A 20,794-nucleotide genomic window follows, 5' to 3' on the forward strand; every position below is an offset into this window, starting at 1 on the left:
GAATACATATCAGAACTGGATTTTTTAGGTTTTGTGCTCAGCCTAAATTCCAGTCGGGCTGAAAGAAGTCTCCTTAAAGTTTCTTCTGCAATTTGAGTGAGCTTCATTATTCTGTATTTCCTGTTCTTAGTTGCTCTGTGCTCTAAACCATGAACTCTTGTAATCTGCCTTGAAAGTACCATGTTTTGGAAGCAGGAAATATGATTCCTCCTTATGCGTTTATGTGTGTTGGGGGGGGAGTTGGAGAGTGATCTTCTTACTGCCACTTACTCATTTCTTACAGAGTAAGAGAAGTAGAAGACATGAATTTTTTTTTTACTAATCTGCTTCAGAAATAAATGTGGAAGCACATGCTGTTCCATACTGATATTCTAGTTCTGGCTGGGACCTTTTGGCACAATCCTAACACAAGTAGTAAAGTAATGACATACTCGCCCTGTAAGGAATCTAGTCTGTGGCTGTGACTACCCCGTCAGCTCCTAATGGGAGAGAGAGTTGGTTACCCAGAATACAGATGCACATTTGCAAGCATGCAGTACAAACATCTTTGTTGGCCCATTGCGATGATCTTTCTAGCTTCCCTGTTGGAGGCTTTTGCTCCTCAGCACTGCTGGTGGAGTTGCTTATGTGAGAGTTTCCTCTTCTACTTCCGTCAGAGCCAACCTGCATTGCTTAAATCATTTAAATGATAGCTTTCTTCTAACTCATCTTGTTTTGACTACAGTGAGTTTGAGAGTAGTCTCCATCAGGTACACGGTGAGAAGCAGATGAGGCCCTTCCCTTTTTTCTCTTCCTTGATTTACATTCCCCAACATTTCAGTTATTTCTTCTTTTTTCTATTTTTTCTGCCATGTGTTTGCTTTCTGCCTCTACCCTTGTTTGATTTTTTTTTTTTCTGCTCCACTCCTGCTTTTCCATGTTTCTCTTTCAAGTGTTTCTTTTACCCTGTCTTTGACTCCCTTTTGTTAGACTCAAGGCTATAGAGTCTCCTCTTAAACCATGTTAAACTGCATGCCCATTACTGCTAGGTAGCACCAGGAGGGCAGCAGACGGACTTCCTAGATCAGCAGTACTGGGTAGCACGTAACCTTGATTTCCCACGTCCTTGTGTCATTTTGCACTGCACTGCATTGCATTGCACTGTGACACTTGCATCAATGTTAGCAGGTCTTGCCCCATCATGGCAGCAGAGTTTTCTGAAACTTTAGAAGTGATTATATGAGAAGTCATTCCATTACAGAGAAGTGGAGAAACAAAACAAAGTAGCAAATGCTGAAATGCTAGGAAGTTAGTTTACTTGGCCGAGAACTTGAATCAAGCACCACAGAAAGAAATAAAGCTCCCTTTTAGTTTTTACAGTCTACTTGACTTTGATCTCATCAGAAATAAGAAGGGATATCTGTATGCTCCTCAAAAGACAAAGAGGTAGAACCCCCCAAATCACTCTTTGGAGCCCCCGTACCAGCACCCTTGTGTGACTTACTGAGTTGCTACATCTGTAGCCCCTCATAGAAATGGAAGAAAAGGGGGAGGAAGAAGTGTAACAATCATGGATCTGTCTGGATCACGTTGACTTTTAGAGCCACAGCTGATCTATAAGTTCTATCAAGTGATTCCTTCTTTGGGATAAAGCAGTAACACAGCCTGCATTTTACTGGAACTTCAGCTCACTAGGTTTATCTGTCACAAGCTTTTTGGAGTATTCCTGAGATTGCTGTAGTAAAAATTTATGCCCTAAAAACGCTCCGGGTCTCTTCAGGTTCTCAATGACATGTGTCTTCCTAGGGATCATATTTCAAATCATAATTTACTGATGATTTGCATTCCAGCTATCAGGCTGCATGCTGATTGATTTTATTTATTTTATATTTGGTACGTTTTGTAATATAAAATTCACATTTTTTGAGATGTTCTCATCTTTCTGTGGACACAGACTAACATATTTAAAATAAATTTTTGAATGACAGCATTAGCTCTTAATGTGTCTCATATCTCTAGCTTCTTAAAAATCCCTAATGCATAGTATATTATAAAGAAGTTATAAAAAGTATGATGCGTGAGCACTGTTATAAACCTTCTTAATGCAAAATAACCTTTTATAAAACTTCGGAGGGGCTTCAAAATGAACTACAAAGCATGCATAGTACTTAACTTTCATAACTTTTTAATATGATGCATTAGAAATGTTATAAACCATGTTAATTAAGTGATAATCTCTATGGCTTTCTGTATATGAAGCAATAAACGGCTACTGGAATAGATTACTAGGCAAAGCAGAACAGAATTTGTTTAATCAGTCTTGGAAGCTGTTTATTACTAGTAGCCTACACAACAAAATGCATTTTCCTGGTTATGAAAACAAAAAACCCAAACCTGTCTGTGTCTAAGGAGTTGGGTGCGTTGCACCACCTCTGTTTTCAGTCGCAAATGCTGGATTCTACAAGGCGCAGAACTACCAACTGTGTGGAGCAGAGTTTTCCCAACTCGTTGTGCTCACTGCTTTGCAGATACTAGTTACTTGCTTTTTGTATTCCAGTTAATTCCACAAAGCACATTGTGCAAACACACAAGAAGATGGCTCTCACCCCAAATACTCTAATAATGCAAGCGAAATATAAAGACCAGGGACAGGGCATGCAATAAAGATGCAGACATTATAATGTACGTTATACAGATTTAAAAAAATATATATATATATATATTAATGCCTTCTCCTATTGATTTACTGCTTCTCTTCCTAACCCTTATCATTTATTTAATGTCTTGAAGGTATGATGATAGGAGTGACTCATAGGGAATGGTAGATAACAACAGTTCTAGTGAGACCATTTGTCTGGAGGAAGATTCTAAATCTGCTGTGGAGATATGGACAAAAAGAAGAGTTAGGCAGGCAAGACTGACACTGTTAAAAGGTTGGATTTAGCCTTGTTTCTGTATAGAAAGCCTGTTCATGTAGTCACAGCATAACTGAGAGTTTGTCATGTCAAAATTTCAAACCTGGTGAAAAATCTTGCCTCTAACAAAGATAGCCAGTGAATCAGTGAAAGCTTCTGTTGTATTGCAACAAATAGACGCAGTGCTTATTGCTGTCTATTGAGTAGTTAGCCCAACAGAGGGCTACATTCTTTTCTAAAAATATCCTAATGGCTTTTTCCTTTTTTTTCTCCCCAGAATGTTTGTTTGATAGAATAGCACAAGAAACTGCGGATGAAACTGAAATTGCACAGAGACTCTCCAAAGTCAACAAGTACATCTGTGAAAAAATCATGGATATCAATAAATCATGTAAAAATGAAGAAAGGAGGGAAAGTGCAAAGTACAATTTGCAATAAATTTTGGATTTTTAATAAAGTCTTAGTGTTTTACTTAAGCGTTGTTTTTTGATTTGYGTGGCATTTTTGCTGATGGGAGAAGCTGACTTTAAGGGTGACTCTCATTCTGTTTTTTGAGCAGTTCTGTGAAAAGCCTTTCTATAGTGTAACCTGCTTTTAAATGATATGATAGATTGTAAGTCCACTCACAATGAAACAGAGTGAATTTTCCAAGTTTTTCCAATGAATTGCAGTATGTTACCTGCAGTTTTGTATATAGGTTGTGATTCTGCAAACACCAACCCTTTTTGCCTACATCTTGTTTTACTGGAGTTAGTGGAACTAGGCTGTAGTAAACATCTGCTTAGAAAGATCTGTACAAAATCTACTTTGCTATTGAAAAGGGTTTTATTGTATTTTACAAAGTGTTTTTCCGAACTGAAATTTTAATCATTTGTTTTTATAAATCTTTGTTTCGATCTCTTACAATATATTTGGTCAAAAACATACAAATAGCGCTTCTTTTTCACTTATTATCTCGAATAGCTAGATTACCATTACTGTCATAGTTAAAAACAAAAAACCCCACAAACCTAAAGCTGTAAGTTGTAAGATCATGATAATTCATTAAAAAAAATGGAGTTATTTTCAGGCACAAGGGCACCTTTCAGATTTCTGTTTCTGCTACAAAGCTGTTTGCTATGTCTGTGTTGTAGTTCTTGAAGCACTACATTTTTAGTGTATTTGTATTTTCAAAAGATTTAAAGATTGCCATTTTATGCAAGATAATATGTAATAGAAAACTTAATACCAATTCCTCTGAGTCCATGGTTTAACAATGGGCATTTTTTAGCACAAATTTAACTTAGAAAAAGATCATTTTCTATATCGAATTTAGACTTGTGGTGCAGAGACATATGAAATACTTTGTTGTGAGTCTGAATTATACCTTACTTTCTCTAACGGAAAGAAAATAACCTTATGTCTTGTTTTGTGAAGGGTTTTGAGAATAAGTTTTGCAGAGAGAATTTAGGACCTATAAATTAAAAAAAAGAACCATGATCTGATCAATCTTGAAGATTTTTTATATTGGTGATCTCAGTTAACCTTCCATTTATTTTACACACACAAATGTGGTTATCTGCGTTTCAGATCATCTCGTTTAGAGTATCAGTATTTATTTTCTACTGCTAAAATCCTGCTTCCTGTAGTTCAAAAGACTTTCCATTTCTTATCATCTTCCTTTAGCACTGGTATACCTGAATGTTAAGCCTATTATAATGTCCTGTGTGTGTAGATAATTTGAAAGGAGCAGTGCAAGGATTCTTTAAAGGGCTGCAGTGGAAGGGAGAGACATGCTGTAACTTTAGTACCTGTTTCAGGATAGATGGGGAAAAACAAAAGAGCATGTTTTCTCTTCCTATAATGCCATATGTGCTTAAATGATGTCCTAATCCAGAGCATTATTATTTGTTTTATCCTTTCCAAGGTGCAATTTCATGACTGGCTTAAGCCAATCTAAGTACGTAGTGCTGCCAAGAGAGTTCGTCCCACTTTCTCTGCCCCTGGCCCTGTGTTCCCTCTTCCTTCCCTTAAACTGGCACTTCGGATTATGCAGATGTGTCAGATCTCACTGATTCCCAAGGTTCATTTCATAAAGGTTAGTGCCAGTAGAAGGGATCCAGTGAGAATTCAATAGCCAGGAATGGGAAGAGGAGTGTCTTTTTACAGTGGCTTACGTTTATTCTGAAACTGCACTTTTAACAGTCTAGCTTGCCCCTTTTAATTTCAAAGTGTTCTTAGGTACTGGTTAGTGAAGCACATAAATGTTTCTGCTTCCTGATTTGGGATGCCACATAGTAAATTGGTGTTTTTAAAGTCAGTGTATGTATTCCTTTATTAATTAGAGAACAAAATAGAGATAACATTGAAGAAACGCTTAAACAGCAAGTCCCATTTTTCCGTCAGACTTGTGAATGTACAATGTTTTTTAAAGCAAAATTAGGAAAAATGTCTGTATTTTCTCAGTCTTTTATGGCTTTAGTACTAATGTGTTTTCACTGTAACAGATTCTTTAATGAGAAAATAATACTGCACTTCTAATAAGATGAGTATAGAGTAAGCCTATTTGAGATAGCACTTTATGAAACCTGAAAAAAGCAGATTAGAATTTAATTAGTTAGGACTCTAGCTTGTGTCCCCCAAAATGAGAGATTCTAGGTTTTTCTGCAAAACCAGCAAGATCTTTCTAGGGTTTCTTTTTGACAGACTTGTCCCATCAAATGTTAATGCTGCATGTTGCAGAAAAATTTTAATTTTTGGGGGGGGAGAAAATATCTCTGAAGTGTTTATTCATATTTTCTTGGAGTTTTTGTCACCCCAGGGCCAGTAGACAGGTTTTTTTAGTAGAGTTTCAGTGGAGTATTTGGGTAGCACACAAGGATTCACTTCCCTACAGTGTGTGTTACCGTGAGGGCTAATAATTAGTGCATCCTATGTTGGACTGGACAGCTGGCATTTAATGTGAGCATCACCTGAAGCTTTGATAAGTTACAGTAAAGGAATAGAGCATATTAAAAGCAATATTCCTCTTTGTTGTATTATAACTTGGATTAAATGTTTGGATTTCTGGAAATAAGCTTTTAATAATAATGAACTGGTTTTGCGCACACTGTAGTTGTAAGGCAAGGAGTCTAGGGCTCTGTAATGGATAGAAGTTGTGTATGAATAACAGTTTTGTATTTAAATTTGGTCATTACTCTTCCTTCTCTTTTCCTTCTCTGTGAACCTGTGTAAAGACTGTGCAAATCTTTCCCAGCCTGTTTGTTTCAAATAATAGGCCACAGTTGTCATGTGTTCCAGCATTATCCAAGGAAAAATATACACTTTAATGGGGTGTGCTTTTCTGAATTGAAATACTGATTGCCAAATTTACTGTGAATTTCATTTCTCTCTTTTATATTGCATTTATGGTCAATGCTGTTCTTGCTGGTACATTAATTCTTCCGTAATTGTGCCTGCCTGTACATAGTTTTGGTTTGCTCATAATGCATCTGCCATGAATCTACCAGAGGAAACTTTATGCAAAAATAGTGCCTACTAACTTTCTCCTATCGTAGCTTAACTTTATCATATCTGTACATTACATGAAACAGTACAGAATTTTGACATAAAATGAAATAGGTTTTATTACACCCTATACCAGGTTCGTCATTCTAAGGTTTGTGCTGTGCTATTATTTCATTCTGTAAACCTGGATTTAGAAGTATCAGAAAAAAAAGATTTAAGAGGAACTGACTTTGTTTTGTGCGGAGAGATCAATGCATACTGTTTACCATTTTTTCTCGAAGAAGGAAGAAGGTATTACTGTTATATGAGTGATGAATCCTTTGTTGCCACACATTGCCGCTGTAATTTGTAATATTCATGACCTGATCCGTATTAAAGTGCCTCTGGCACACTTGCAGGGAAGCAAGATTAGAGTTAACAAAGAGGTCTTTATTTTCCATTAATGATTTTATAAGGGAAATGAGCTATTATATTAAAGAAAGAATCCGAACAGATATTTTAATACCTCAGTCAAGATGCCTAGCCACTCAATTAAAAAGAAAGCTTGTATTTCCTTTTTCTCAAGGAGAGAAAGAAAATTGTCAGATTGAGCTATTACAGAACAGGTCTGGATTTAGTGATGCTTTACAGAGAGGGAAGATTTTTTTTTAATACAGCCAGACTAAAATTCTTATTTATTTAGTCATGTCAAAGTTGAAGTATCAGTTGAAAGAATTTATGAGGTTGCATTTGGGTAGCTATTGAGCATGACTGTCAAAATAAGGTACAATCTCCCTGCGGGAGGTAAAGTCTTTGCACTGTACCTTTGGTGTTGTATCTGATGGATTACTACACTGCTGCTTTGTTGTCTTAAGTGTAGATTCTTGTCCTATCAGAAGTTTTAAGTAGCAATGAATTGATTTTTTTTTTCATATTTAGTGAAATTGTAAAGATAGTTCAGCTTCACGCCTCCAGAATTTGTAGACTTTTAAAAAGTAAAGCTAAGTGCAGTTCATTGGTGAAATAATACTATCCTGACACAAAACCTCAAAGGAGTGAATGTTCTGAACTAATACAGCCCCATTAGCTGCATTCGTAACTCTTGAGAAAACAAAACTTTGCCAGTTTCTGAAAGGGAAAGCAAGGTTCTGTCGTATGAACTTATATTAAGGAATATTTCAATATTCCATCTTCTGATGTGAGAATGGCCACTTTTCAGAAATGTGTAAAAATTAAATTTGTGCTTCTTCAGAATGAGATAGTAGTTTTCTCAGGCATATTCTTGAAAATATTTGTCATTCTGTGCATGCCTTTAGTCTGGGATTGATGAAGTCATAACATCAATCGTTTAGGCTTTATTGGTGTCATTTTTTTCATCATAACACTGTGGAATTGTGAAGTGATTCATAGAACATTGAGGCAATAAAAATGTTATGAAGTGCAATTATTGCATGTTTCATGCTCAGTAGCTAATTTTTAATTTCACCATCTTGGACGCTTTTTCATCCCCCCAGGCTTCCTCAATAGAAGAGAGAATCATTTGGACTTGAAAAACAGGAACAGTGATTCAAAAAGGAATTAATTTACTTGGCTGTTCATTTGCTTTACTTTTGCAATTATTTGCAATTATTTCTGCTGTTTGTATTTGAACAATAATTTTCGTTCTGTGTATCAGATTTCCGCTTGTTGAGTCTGCAGTGAAGTCACAGTCCACTGACTGCAACATCAGTTGGTTCTTGTAAAGATGAAAGTACTACACCTATGACATCGGATAAAGTTCTGTTATGGCTGGGTCAGAACAGAGGTGAAAGCAAGTCTGGGAGGAGAGGAAGAAGAAGCTGAGCATAAGGGTTTTTTTCTTTGCTGCCTTATGGCTAGAAAACTTCTTCCTACTAGGGAAATGGCTTCCTCCACATGTTGCAGAATAACAACATTATGTTCCATGTTGTTGGCAGCCATTTATTGAAAGTTTAACAGATCTAAACTCTTATTAGCATATATTTTAATGAATCAGGCTATCTGCTTTCATATTAAATTTTAGTCTTCAGTGATTCGAAATTACTGAGTCAATGAAAAATTACTGAACACCCAAGGGGGGCCGGGTGGGGGGGCTTAGCTTTCATTGTAGCATAACAATTGCTAGAAGTCCTGTGAAACATAAAATATTATGCTTGTTGGTGTTTGTGCATCTTCTATACTGAGCGTGAGCTTTCACTCTTTTAGAGAAAGCTTTAGGTTTCATGGGATAGGCTGATTATCAGAAGAGTTGGCTGTGAACACCTTTTGGTAACAACCCTAATGAATGTGAAGGATGTACTGGGATAGCAGTAGGGATTATGTCTTGATAGTGCCGTGTCACATTGGTACTAGCCCCTTCCAAATGAGATTCAGATGAATGAAAAAGCTTACATGGGAGAGTTTCATATTGTTTTTTTGGTAGTCAAATATATCTTTTAAAGTCTTCCCAAATGTTTATGGAGATCTTACTGAATTACAGTTTAGATAAAAGGAATTGTATTCTTTCTGTGTGTTTTTCATTTTTTCTTGTGTTAACAGAATAGACGTTTGATGGGAGACATCTTTCTAAATGATGTTTAAGTTGGGATACCAGCTGACTGATAGTTAAAAGTAGTCCATTTGGAAGTTTTGAGTCTGTAAGTCAGATGAACTGTGTTCTTCTCTTTCTGTACAGATTCTTCTGCAGGGTTTATGGGGAGTGCCTTGTAAAGAAAACTTCTCCAGATGAGCCTGACTGGAGCTGTCGGGGGTGGAGAACCTGTCTCCAAGTTACTGTTCTGTTCTTACGTTTTTTGAAGTGTCTTAGATTCTGAAGTGCCAAAAAAACTCTTGAAAGTGCAATTTTACATTTTTTCTGCATTGTTTTTTAAGTTGCCTTGACATCTGTTAGTTTTTTTGCAGCTACAAGGACACTTTCATCTTTCCAAGACCAGTTTACCCCCTGCAAGGAACCACCCTTGATAGGATACAACTTAGTGGGATGGCTTTTCTTCAGGTATATTCCCCTAAAGGCAACTCAACCAGCAAAGATTTGTTCATTGCCACTTTGGTAAATATGTGTAACTTATGCTCAATGACATTTCTAAACTTAAAAGGAAGCTGAGATCACTCAGTAGCAGCCAAATGAGGAGTAGGGTTGTATGTCTGATGGTACAGGATGTCTAGGAATAGGTTGTGGAGGAGTCACGTAGGCCTTTTCACCTTCCCACAGAGAACTAATTTGTGCAATTTAGATTAAGTCAGTAGCCAAATAGCAAAATCTCAAACAGATTGACTGGCATTTAAGGTTTCAATCAGTGAGAAGTTTTATTAATTAAAAAAGTCCAATCACTCTTACGTGCCAAGAATTTAACCTTTAACAAGTAGAATAATCAGTGTTTTCTTCTGTAGTCAGGGACCTCTATCTAGTGCAGTTACACAGCTGTATGTTTTCAGATATAATTTACCATCATTCTGACAGTCCATATAAATCTGTCTGTGCCATGTAAATCCACAAATTGATGATTTTCCAGATGTTAGCCAGCTCCTGTTTTCCTAGCCTTCCTTTTTCATTTCTCTTCCTTCTGCAAGTAGAAGACAGTCTTCTGTGCTTGCCGTAAAGGTAAGGAGACAGAAATGTTTCACAGTTCATGCCTGGCAGTTTGGCAGCAGGGTTCCAAAGTAAATTCCTGCTTGTTATTCTTGGAGACAAGTAACATAGAGCTAGAGCATTTCTTTAGAAGATCTGGTTGCGTTGCAGTCACCATAAGGCACTCTTTGCAGTTCAGGAACTTCACATAGCAGCATTTTCTTTCTTGCAGCACCAAAGCATAGATTGTAGCGAAGAAAATTACTGTTACATGGAGATCTCCAAGCGCTAAGACTGAGTTTCTTCTGAATAGATCATTCGGCAGTATCTCTTAAAAGCTTTCATTCCTCAAAACGAGGATGCTGTACTATTTCACAAACTTRATGGCCTAGGAATTTTCCACCTGATTGTGGTGCCTAAGTTTGGACTGTCATTTCCATAAGATTTCTGCATGAACAATGGAGAGCAATAGTCACTTTGACAGATTAAACTGACATATGACTTAAATTGCCTTCTAGGGCTTCCATTTACTGTAGGAAAAACAGCTACCAGTTGATCTTAGAAAGAGAGAACTATTTCAATATTCTGTTACCTAAGTRCAGTTTTTGGGAAGTATGTTCCTAGCCATCTGAGTTGCATGTCTAAAGACAGGTGGAGAGACTGCAGGCTGTGGTGTTTCTTCTAGCAGGTCATTAGATGAGATGGTGGGGTCACCATAGAACCCATTGGAGAACCTCAGTTGCTCCTTTGAAGAGAAACATTTCCTGGACTACAACATGCTTTTTAGAAGGGCAAACAGTGTTGTTTGAAAAGGCATCACAGGCCTTTAAGTTAAGTCCATCATTTCCTTCAGTAGTTTATTCTAGTGGATAATTACCCTTACTGTTCAACTTGTGCCATTTTCTAATGTGATTTTTTTTGGATTTATTTCCAATTACTAGTTCCTGATGTGTCTGTCTTAATATTCTCTTGACTCAGTGTTACTTCAGTGCTGTAACTGAGTCATCTCAAGAACTTCTTTTCAATAGACTGGGTTTCTTCAGTCTCCCACTGCTACATATTTTCTAGGTATCAACTCATTTTTGTAACACTTTTCCTTTATGTCTATGCAAATTCATTTGAGTTTTATGGAAATACCTTCTATAAATGGGTTCTTGATATTCTCTTAAATACTGTATTTGGTTTAATTAACATGATACAATCTCATGTTTTAGGACGCATGTCACTTTGTATTAGGATGTCATATATGATAGTTGTAATTTCATTTTGTGGTGCAAACTTAATTTGCCTCTGTAGAACAAACTGATACTTAATTGTTTCTTGCCCAATTGATGTTACAGTGTAATTCCCATTTTACTGTATAATTAAGTATAGCTCTGTCATGGAAATATTGGTCTTAGAATGGGTATTTATATCTAATATGCTTTTCTCTTTGACTAAGTACTGTACATGTGCCAGCAATGAGACAGAGCATGTTCTTCCTCTTTGCTTTACTGTTTATTCCTATATTCGTAACAGCACGTTCCATTAAGCCAGCCAAATGGGTTACAGTATGGAACCAGGCTAAAAGAGCAACAGGTAAACAGTGTTTCACAGAAAAGAGGACACCAAGATAAAAAATTAAAAGGAAGGGATGCTGCAGTCATCTTACTGTTGCTAGATTTTATACCATCTTCAAGACAAAGTTACGGAGTTTCCTTGGTGGAGGATACCTGTAAGTTGCCAAAGAAAGGTGAAAAGCCATTATCATCATGCTGTTTCATATCTTAGAGAGGATATTCTTGTAGAGAGACATAATCATTTATTGGAATTACTTAGTTCTGGAACATCCAATGAAACCCCGTAAAGGAATGTGCCAGGAGAAGATCTTGCTCTCTCCATCTGCCCTTGTTGTATCTGCTCTGATAAATTAGAGGTTGCTTTAGATAGGACTATACATATTTTGTTTGATTTTTGCCTGCTAAATAGCTTACATTCTAAGTTAACCTCAGAGAGAAGATGAGGAACTACTTTCTCTTCTGAGGTGGCTTAACGAAAGTTGTTGCTTGTCAGAATTCTGAAGGTCAGAACAGATTAAATATGTAAACAAAAATCATATCAAGGAGAGAGATCGCTGTGCCCTCCCAGATAAGAGGAGAGGGGCCCTGAGCCCCGCCACATCCTTCACTCTTCCGCAGGTAGAGCACAAGCATGTTGTCCCAGCAGGGGCAATAGTTTTGACTCCTACTAATTTTGGTATCTTTCTGGAGTTTGATGTGGAACTTTGATGTTTCTGGKGTGTTAGTGTATTATCTACCACTACATGCTCAGCTTGGCAGCATTTAAGACTCCTCTTGTCTGGTTAATATTAAAAGTTTATGGTATTCAAGCTTTGTAACCCGTGGGACATTACAAGGAGTCTGCACTTGGGGGATTTTTCAGTGATCTGCAGACCAGACTACAGAGCCTGGTACATGCATTTGCAGCTGTGCTGCTCCCTAGCCAGTATTCGGGGACGACGTCCTCCAACCAGTTCCTCCTGCATGGCAGTTTCTTCTTCAAAAAGCAACATACCTGCAGTTGTGTCCTGCTTGTGGGTCCTGAGCAGCTGTGATCTCTGTTTACCTGCTGGTCCCTAACCCTTCATGGAAGAATGCTAAAGAGATCCCATCTGTTTAGGAAATCAGGGATCAGGTTTTTGTTGGCTGATGTATTTTCTTCCTGTTGCAGAAGCTTCCAGTGAATATTCTGCCATCTTAGTAGATGCTTATTCAGGCAAATCTGTGAAAGTGTGAGGATCTTTGGCTGTTAGCTATGAAGAATAGCTAGAATAGTTGTCAGCAGAAGAATATCTTGTTGGCCAGTGTTGCTGCTAATCTGCATACAAGGGTTACCTATTTGAACTGTCAGGGACCTCAAAGGAATTTCTGTGAGAATCTGATTTAGTAAAAAGCATGATAAAAGGAATTCGTATTTGTTATTCCAGGTTTTTCTCTATGTTAAATATTTCAGCAAAATTTCAGTAACCAGTGACCTCTTTTGAGAGGTTTTCTAGTGATTGATTGCATTTTACAAGCTGTATAACCAAAGTCATCCCTTCTTGTGGGAGACTGGAGCTTCTCCTCTCTGTTAAAGTCCCTTTTCCCTGCCTGTGGCGATGCTCAGCTGCATCACTGATTTAATTGCCTCCAGGTTCCTGGGCTTTCTGTGTCGCCTCTCTGCCATGACCCACATCCTTGCAAAACCATGAATCCCATGACACTGGTTAGTGGACTCTGAGCTGAGGACAGAAAGTCCTGCTGTTGCTAATCCCTAGCTGTCTCTTGTGCTCTGAGCTATGTGCCAATCTCTTCTTCTGTCCTGAAATTTGTCTGGAGTTATTTTGCCTCTAGAAGGTTCCAAATTAATTTTCTGTATTAAAGATGACGATAGAAAATGTGAGCACCGTGTCAATGAGTGTTATGGATACTGGGTGTGTCATTACACTGAAATCCAGAGAGTGATTGTTTTTAAACCATGAGTAGCTTATCAAGTCAGAAATCTATACATCATGGTATTTTTTTTTTCCTTGGGAGAGGGAATAAACAGTGACGGAAAGATTCCAGCAGTAGCCTAGATTGCATTGCTGCAAGTCAAATCAAAGATAGGTGTATTACTGTAACAGATAATTCAGTTTAATGTGGAAGGCTTAGGCTACTGGAGAAATAAGATCGTGGCATTTAGGGTGTGTTAATGTAAACATTTCAGTCTATTATGGAAAGGGGACTATATTTATAAAGTAGATGATCAGCTTGTTCATTTCAGCACTGGGAAGTGTAACACACTTTTCCAAGAGCATCTGTTCCGTTGTGGCTTCCTACAGTGAAATTGTTTGACTGCACTAAAACAGGTTCTCTCAAAACCTAGAAAGTTGTTAAATGCCAAGCTTTTATTGTTAAATTTGGAGCAAACAGTTCTACAGCGCTGCAGGTGTGTGGGCCTGCTGTTAGACTTGGTCACACAGGATTAGAACCACCAGACCCGTAGTGTCAAAGGCACCATGTTACGTAGGTGACATCAGTTGCTGTTCTGCTCTTTCTACACCTATTGGAAGGTAATTCTAGAACATTATTCTTCAGGCACGACTTGATTTTTTTCCCTCTGTTTTCCAGTTTGAATTTATTCATGACGAGTATATGCCTATTTGTTCTTGAGCGAATGTTATTGCCTAGTTTTAGAAGCTGTTTTCTGTCTTTTATGAGATTAGGAGAGATCATATCCAGCCTGCCTTTGATAGGCTGAGCTGTTTTTTTAAATTTCACTTGTAAAATAGGCTCAACTATTTGCTTATCCTAGACAACAACTTAAAATATTTGTCTGATCTTTCTTGATCAGTGATGCTTTGTACTGAATTCTATCTGGACTGGTAACATTACCTTATACAGTGACAGTATCTCACTAGAAATAGCTTACTTGGTATATCTTCCGCTCTTTTTTGGCTTTGTCATGCTGGGGACTTACAGTAATTGGTGAACCCACAGAGATTGTTATTTTCCTTTGAGTTCCTGCTTTGTGAGAACTTGTATTTTAAACGGTCATACTTTATCCCACTTCCATTATTCCATCCTTGAAAGTCATTTTGAGGGATCTCYGCTGCTTCACAGTGATGAATGGTACTGTTAGTAGATGCCTCTAGAATAGTCCCTCTTCTTTGTGCCAGAGGTGTGTGATTAACCAGGGCTTATGTAAAACTACCTTTGTTTTTATGTAGATTTGTATCTCACTATTCTAAAACTGTTTGTAAACATTTAATGAAGCCTCAGATTGTCCCAGTGGAGTGGGTTGTTTTCCTAACTGTGAATGACTGATAATGCTCAGAAACAAGGAGCTGGTAACTTGTTTAGCGTCATGTGTTAAGACAGTAATGAGCACTGAAGACATAATCCTGGGTCCTCTGCTCTAAAAGTCAATGTACTTTTTTTTTTTTTTCAGCAGACTATCCAAAGGTTTTTAGAAAATGTGGTATGTGTTAATGCAAACTTAAGGCCAAGATCTGGAAAGCCATCTGGAAGATTAATTTAATGGGAACTGAGTTGTCAAAGCTCTTGGGCAGCTTTGAAAACTGAAGCCTAGATATTTAGCCACTGATGTTTTGGTGGATCTGCTTTCTTGGGGGTACCATATGTGTGCTTTTCCTGGGTACTGTTATAATACCAGGCTGAGCTTCACTTCACCATTGTTATTTATTTATTTATCTTAGATTAGTAGCTCACATGAACTGCTAGTATGTATTGCCATAGTCATCTGTATTTGCTATTTGAGTAGCACTTCTGGCAAGATTCATTTGGAACTTTCCAACTCTCCGACTGCATGTGTAATATCTCTGAAAAAACAAATATCCGCGTTTTTCCCTGGTGCCCCCAATTCTGTTTTGTCATTGTTGTGTTTATTGTGCAGATTAATCTTCGAGCATGGAGTGATCGTGAGCTTAAGTAATAACGCAAAGTGAAATCTCCTAAGTAACTAAGTTACAGAGCGTGCATTCATGAAAAAATGAGTACCAAGCTTAGCATCTGGCTGTGTAACATAGCACTTCCCTTGTAGTTCGGATTAGTATATTTTACTCTGTTGCCTCTGCACTGCCTTGACTTCCTTCCTTTCTCTAGAGTCCAAAACATAACTTTTTCCCTTGGAAGCTGCCACTTCAGTGTATGCACACAGCTTTACCTGTCTGTCCTCTGAAGCCAAGCTGCTGCCACTGAACCAGGCCTTCTGGAGGAGAAAGCAGTCCGGTTGTAAATTTCTAACTTGAAAAATTAGCAACACTAGTTTGTGCCAATTCACTCCTTTTGTTTTGTTTTCGATACACTCTATCCCCAGTGGTATAGAAAGGCTGAGTACAATGTTTATCCCTAGGCAGGATAATCTTTGAAGACGAGGGCTCAGATTTCCAATTAAGTTGCTGCAGCTTAGCAAATTGCTGCTTTGTATAACTGCTCGTTTGTGAGAGCTTTTGATTTACAGTAAGCACAAGCTTAAACCTGTTCACTGTGAGCCAAGATAAGTCAAGTTCCTTCATGGTTTTGCTTTGAAAGCAGACACATGGAAGGTGACTGTGGCTCCTGGCACAAGGTAGGAAGAGGTGTCTGAGTGGAACCCTTAAGTGATGGAGATACCTAAGGTTAGAGTGAGATGTGCTATTGGGGTTTCAGGGAAGAAAGAAGTAGTAGTGCCTTGAAGGACTCTAGTTCCCACAGTTCCACTTGAGGCCAGAATGACTCTGAATTAGTTTGGTTTGTGGGGAGTTCCTATTTTACCCTGTCAGCATGGTGCTTCACAAAGATGTAATAATTTGCAAGTGAAATGGCTGTTCTCATTTTCATCTAGCTTTTTTTTAAGTCTAGGAACCCATGTTACCACAGATTTTGCCTCCAGCTGTTTCTTTCAATGAGTAGTGCACTGCTCCCTCTCCACGGCACGAGCTGCCCTTTCGCTTGAGGATTACCCTCAGCTATTTCTGTTGGACTGCTGTGAGGAGAACAGAAATCTGCCCCATTCTAGTGAGCCTTTTCTTCTAGGTGCTTGTCCATAGATTCTAGGGTAACACAAACCTAAAAAGTCATCTTTTTTTTTTTTTTTTTTTTTTTATCTGGATCAAATTCCAGACACATAACGTGCTCCTAAAGCCCCAAGTCTGAAGATATTGTTGCATTCCCTGACCCTCTTCATGGTCTGTGCGATTCAACCACAGCCCTGAAGTTGGCCGTAAACATGGGATTTAGTGCGGGGCTGAAACGTCTGCCTATTAAAGTCAATGGGAATCTTTCCAATGGGTTAGAAACCCAGCGTGCAGGGGAGGAATCTGCCTTCCGAAGGGATACACAGTAGCAAATGTATTGCTCAAGCTTCAGAGCAGATAGAGCAGTGGCCTTGAGGGGAAGTTTCTTTTGTGAGATTTCCTTGTATGGTGTGTTTACATTGTGCATTGTAAAGAGGATTTCTTATGCACAGCTCTTAATCTCCGATGTAGAATGCAAACGCTGTTTTGACCTCAGTCATGCTAACAACACATTTGTACACAGACTAACAGTCACCTCTTAAATAACCATGGGAATCACAAATACACATTGACAGAAAAATATACTTAAGCAGTTTCAAGTCTGTGCTGTAACGAGTAAACCAGCCATTTTATTCCACTGAGCTATGTGCTTTAAATGCCCTAAAGAAAAAACAAACCCTAAAGTGAATCACAGTAATAGGAAAGAAATTGTTTACATATCTGAAAATATTCTGTACAATAATCATTCCATCTTTTTTAGTTTAATTTCAGCAAATTTGAATCCAAATGACATTTGAAACCTAAGCTTTCATGGTAAGGTACAATTCAGCATGTAATCTTTTGCAGGTGGTTGTTATTCATTTATTATTTGTATTTCCATATTGCTTAGCAACCCCAGTCCTGGACCAGGACCTCACTGCTGTAAGTGCTCTGCTAACATGATGGAAAGGATGGTCCCTGCCTCAGAGAGTGCCTTATTTTGTACTGAAACCAAAAGTAAACTAATGATTTCTCATTGTGTCCTCTCTGAATGAGAAAAAATGAAGGCAGACTGATATGTAGTTATATGATGATTATCAGTGTATCTCTTGCAATAACTGAATCAATGCAAATATCCGGGTGCCTCTCAAGCATGCAGGCTCAAATGTATGTACTTTTTCAGATTTCATTTCCTGATGACTGGGATGGGGAATACAAACTCAGAGTGGAGTGCAATCCAGGTTGCTGCCTCTCCGAATTACCATTCACTGACACAGTTGCTCATGCAAGCAAATAGCTGCTCGTGCTTTGCGTGACCCTGCAATTAAACACCAACAGCCTACCCTGCATTGCCAAGGACTTGCTAATAACCTCTGCATAAATGGCACAGAACCTGTATCCTTCAGACAACTGATACATGCTACATACATTTACTTGAGATGTTATGTAAGTCAGCATTTTCAAGTTGGCATCCAAGTCCTCATTTAACCTCTTAAGTAAAATGTCTTGATTTTTCAAGGGAAGCAGAGTTTGTAGAAAGTGATAATACCTCCATTGGATAGCTGAAAAGTTGGTAACAGTAGACAAACTTTTGGTTTCAAAGCCCTTTCATCAACAAAATCCAAGCTAAATGCAGCTTAGACCCAGTGGCACTTGAGCACTTGAGGGCAGGGGCTAGTTAGCTGCTGTGGAGCAAAGAGGAGTGACTAAACATTGGCAACTTTTACATGTCAATCACTGCTGAGGTCGAAGTGGTCAGATTCGTACCCTGGTGCCTCTGCTTCAAACCTTCCCCCTTGAAGCAGCAATGCTTGCTTCAGGCAGCTCGTTTCCATTGGGGATGCAGAGGTCTTTTGGTTTGCACTCTGGTGAGAGCTGATTTTATGGATTGCTGCAATACCACTAGCCAGGATAGGAGGCAAATAATATATATCTATATATTATTTATTTATTTATATTATATATTAATATAATAATACCTGCAGCTCCTAATGGAGCTTGAAAGCCTTTAGATAGGAAAGATGTAATTGTTTTTAAACTGCAAGAGGGCTTGGACACTAAATCAAAAAGAACTAAAGCTTGGACACTGTTAAAATGCACTGAGGGGGCCCTGCAGAACATCACTGTTTTCAACGCTGTATGTTTGATTCAGAAGTGGTGAGAAGAATTAGCTGGTCTGTGAATACCATACAGGACCAGGCCGTGGCCAAGTGTCACTGGACAACTACCTCAGGATGATTGTGGTTTGCATATGGTGGCTTATTTTAATAGCAGGCTCTTAGCAAAGAGGTCATCCAATGGAACCGTGTAAAATGTCATTGTATCAAGAGGTCAAAAACTACTTATGTTAAGTCTGGATTGCAGCCAGAGTTACAGCTGTTTTGCTAGGGCTGGGAGCTAACAGTTGAAAAAGGATACACACAGTTAAAAGGTCACTCTCCAGAGAGAGAGATGACCGTCAATGAACCAGAAGTGAAGTACGTTTGGCTGCAGCACATGACTTGGAAGAGGGCAACCCATAGACTCTGGTCACGTGCTCAGATTGCACCTGAATTGCTTGGGAGATGAGGAAAACTGTCCTGCAATGCAACTGTGGGTTTTAATTCCTTGTCTTTTCAGAGCTACACTGTTTAGTTGTACCATCGCCTAAGACAAAGGATCTGTTCAGCTATGTATATATCCTTAACTGGTAACAATTGGTTTTGGCTGCACATTGTAACAGAAGGAAAAAATACTAGAGAAAAAGTAGGACTGCTGGTGGCCTTATCAGCGTGTAAAGGACCGTGGCCTTGATCCTGATGAAGCTCTCTTACACTCTGATAAGTAGTAGATAAAAAAAATCTCCTCGTTGAGATGACAAATGCCTCTCTTTAAGCAAACACAGGTTGAGGACTGACTCATTCAAAATGCTGTTTCTCACTAAAAGGCTGACTTCTGAGTTCTCATAGAGCTCATGGTAATGAAGGGCACCATAAGTTTTCATTGTTAGAGCTGTTTGGCTGCAGTGTCGTTAAATGAAGGTAACATTGCAGAATAAGGATGACAACTGATGCAGAATTTACCTCTGTTCAGGGGTATGGGAGACATATAAGATTAAAAAAAAAAAATCAATCTATTAACATCCCCAAAGCCATAAGCTTCTGTATTTCATTTCACAAGCTGAGATTACTTATTCACTAATCTACAACTGCCATTTTGTACAGACAACCATTTTTTAATTTCTAAGTAGTGTCCTATTCACAGATCTAATATTGATCTGTAAGTGCCGAGTGTTTTGGCTCTGAATGCAGTGGTGCATGCTTCTAGTTCCAATTTTCTCCGACTTTAACCTCCCTTCCTCTTTTCTGCCGATGTAAATCATGGTGTCTGTGTGGGAGCACATTTCATTGTGTACTTCTTCTTCCGGCATTTGTACAAGTTGAGCAAAATTATTCTGTTCTTCTCATTTACATAGAAATCCATCTGAACACTTTGAACCTTCCCAGCTGAAAAGTGGAACACGGTGAATTATCCTATTTGGATCAATTCAGTCTCCTCCATCAATAAGGTGCTCTGTTGAGAGCTTTCTGATTCCCAGTTGCGTTTGTAGTTGTTTTCACAGCAGCAGTGGCATATACAAACCTCAGTGCTGTGTTAATAAAGTGACATCTTTTTAACCTTAAAGCCAGTGCTAGTGGACCTATTGCATGCTGGTTAAAAATCCCAAACACCTCTATTTTTTTTGTTTTCTGGATCCATTTGACTTTGTTCTGTCTGATATGACACTAGATATCATAGCATTTGGCTGGAATACAAATGCAATACTGTCATAGATGCAAGCTGGTCCAAAGGTCTAAGGGAGAAAAGTGAAATGATGTTTGTTTTTCTTTCCCTAAACTGATAATTACATTTACTATCTTTATAGGCCCACAAATCATCAGCGATAGTGATTTTAAACAGCAGGTATCAATCTTTCTCCTACCAAAAAAGAAGCATAGGTTGTCAAAACTAATTCAGCTGTTAAAGCGTCTTAAAGTGTAAAAACACAACTTCTTTAAATAGAAGTAGAACAAAAGGTAGGAAATATTTTTTGTGGGTGCCTTGATGAACTCTGATTCTTTGTAGCCTTATCACATGTTTTCACTGAGAAAAGCAGGCTAATTTCAAGCTCCAAATCCAGCTCAGCTGTGAATTTAGGCAAACAAGTGTTGTATGCCTTTTTCCAAAAGAGGGAAGTGAAGAAATTCTTACTATAACCTTCCTGTAAAATAATCTAAAGCTGATGCTTATTTTGTACTTCTGTGCTCAGAGTTCACAAAACCCTTTCAGAAAAGAAGCCCATGTCTTCCCCACATCAGGGCCTTGGAAATGGAG

General features: G+C 38.3%; 2 protein-coding genes across 8 annotated transcripts in view; both read left to right on the plus strand.

Moving 5' to 3' along the window:
* The window catches only part of BEND5 (BEN domain containing 5), a 36,840-nt gene extending 33,470 nt beyond the window's left edge, over positions 1-3,370 (plus strand). For all 7 annotated transcript variants that reach the window (XM_026086955.1, XM_026086959.1, XM_026086960.1 and 4 more), the window contains one exon: positions 3,172-3,370. In XM_026086955.1, the coding sequence (XP_025942740.1) occupies positions 3,172-3,332 (161 nt within the window). In that variant the 3' untranslated portion in view covers positions 3,333-3,370. The remainder of the gene's footprint in view (positions 1-3,171) is intronic.
* The window catches only part of AGBL4 (ATP/GTP binding protein like 4), a 950,635-nt gene that overhangs the window by 586,943 nt on the left and 342,898 nt on the right, over positions 1-20,794 (plus strand). The gene's annotated exons all lie outside the window — the stretch shown is intronic.

The sequence above is a fragment of the Apteryx rowi genome, unplaced genomic scaffold, assembly GCF_003343035.1.
Source record: "Apteryx rowi isolate R43461 unplaced genomic scaffold, aptRow1 scaffold_7, whole genome shotgun sequence".
Classification (NCBI taxonomy): Eukaryota; Metazoa; Chordata; class Aves; order Apterygiformes; family Apterygidae; genus Apteryx; species Apteryx rowi.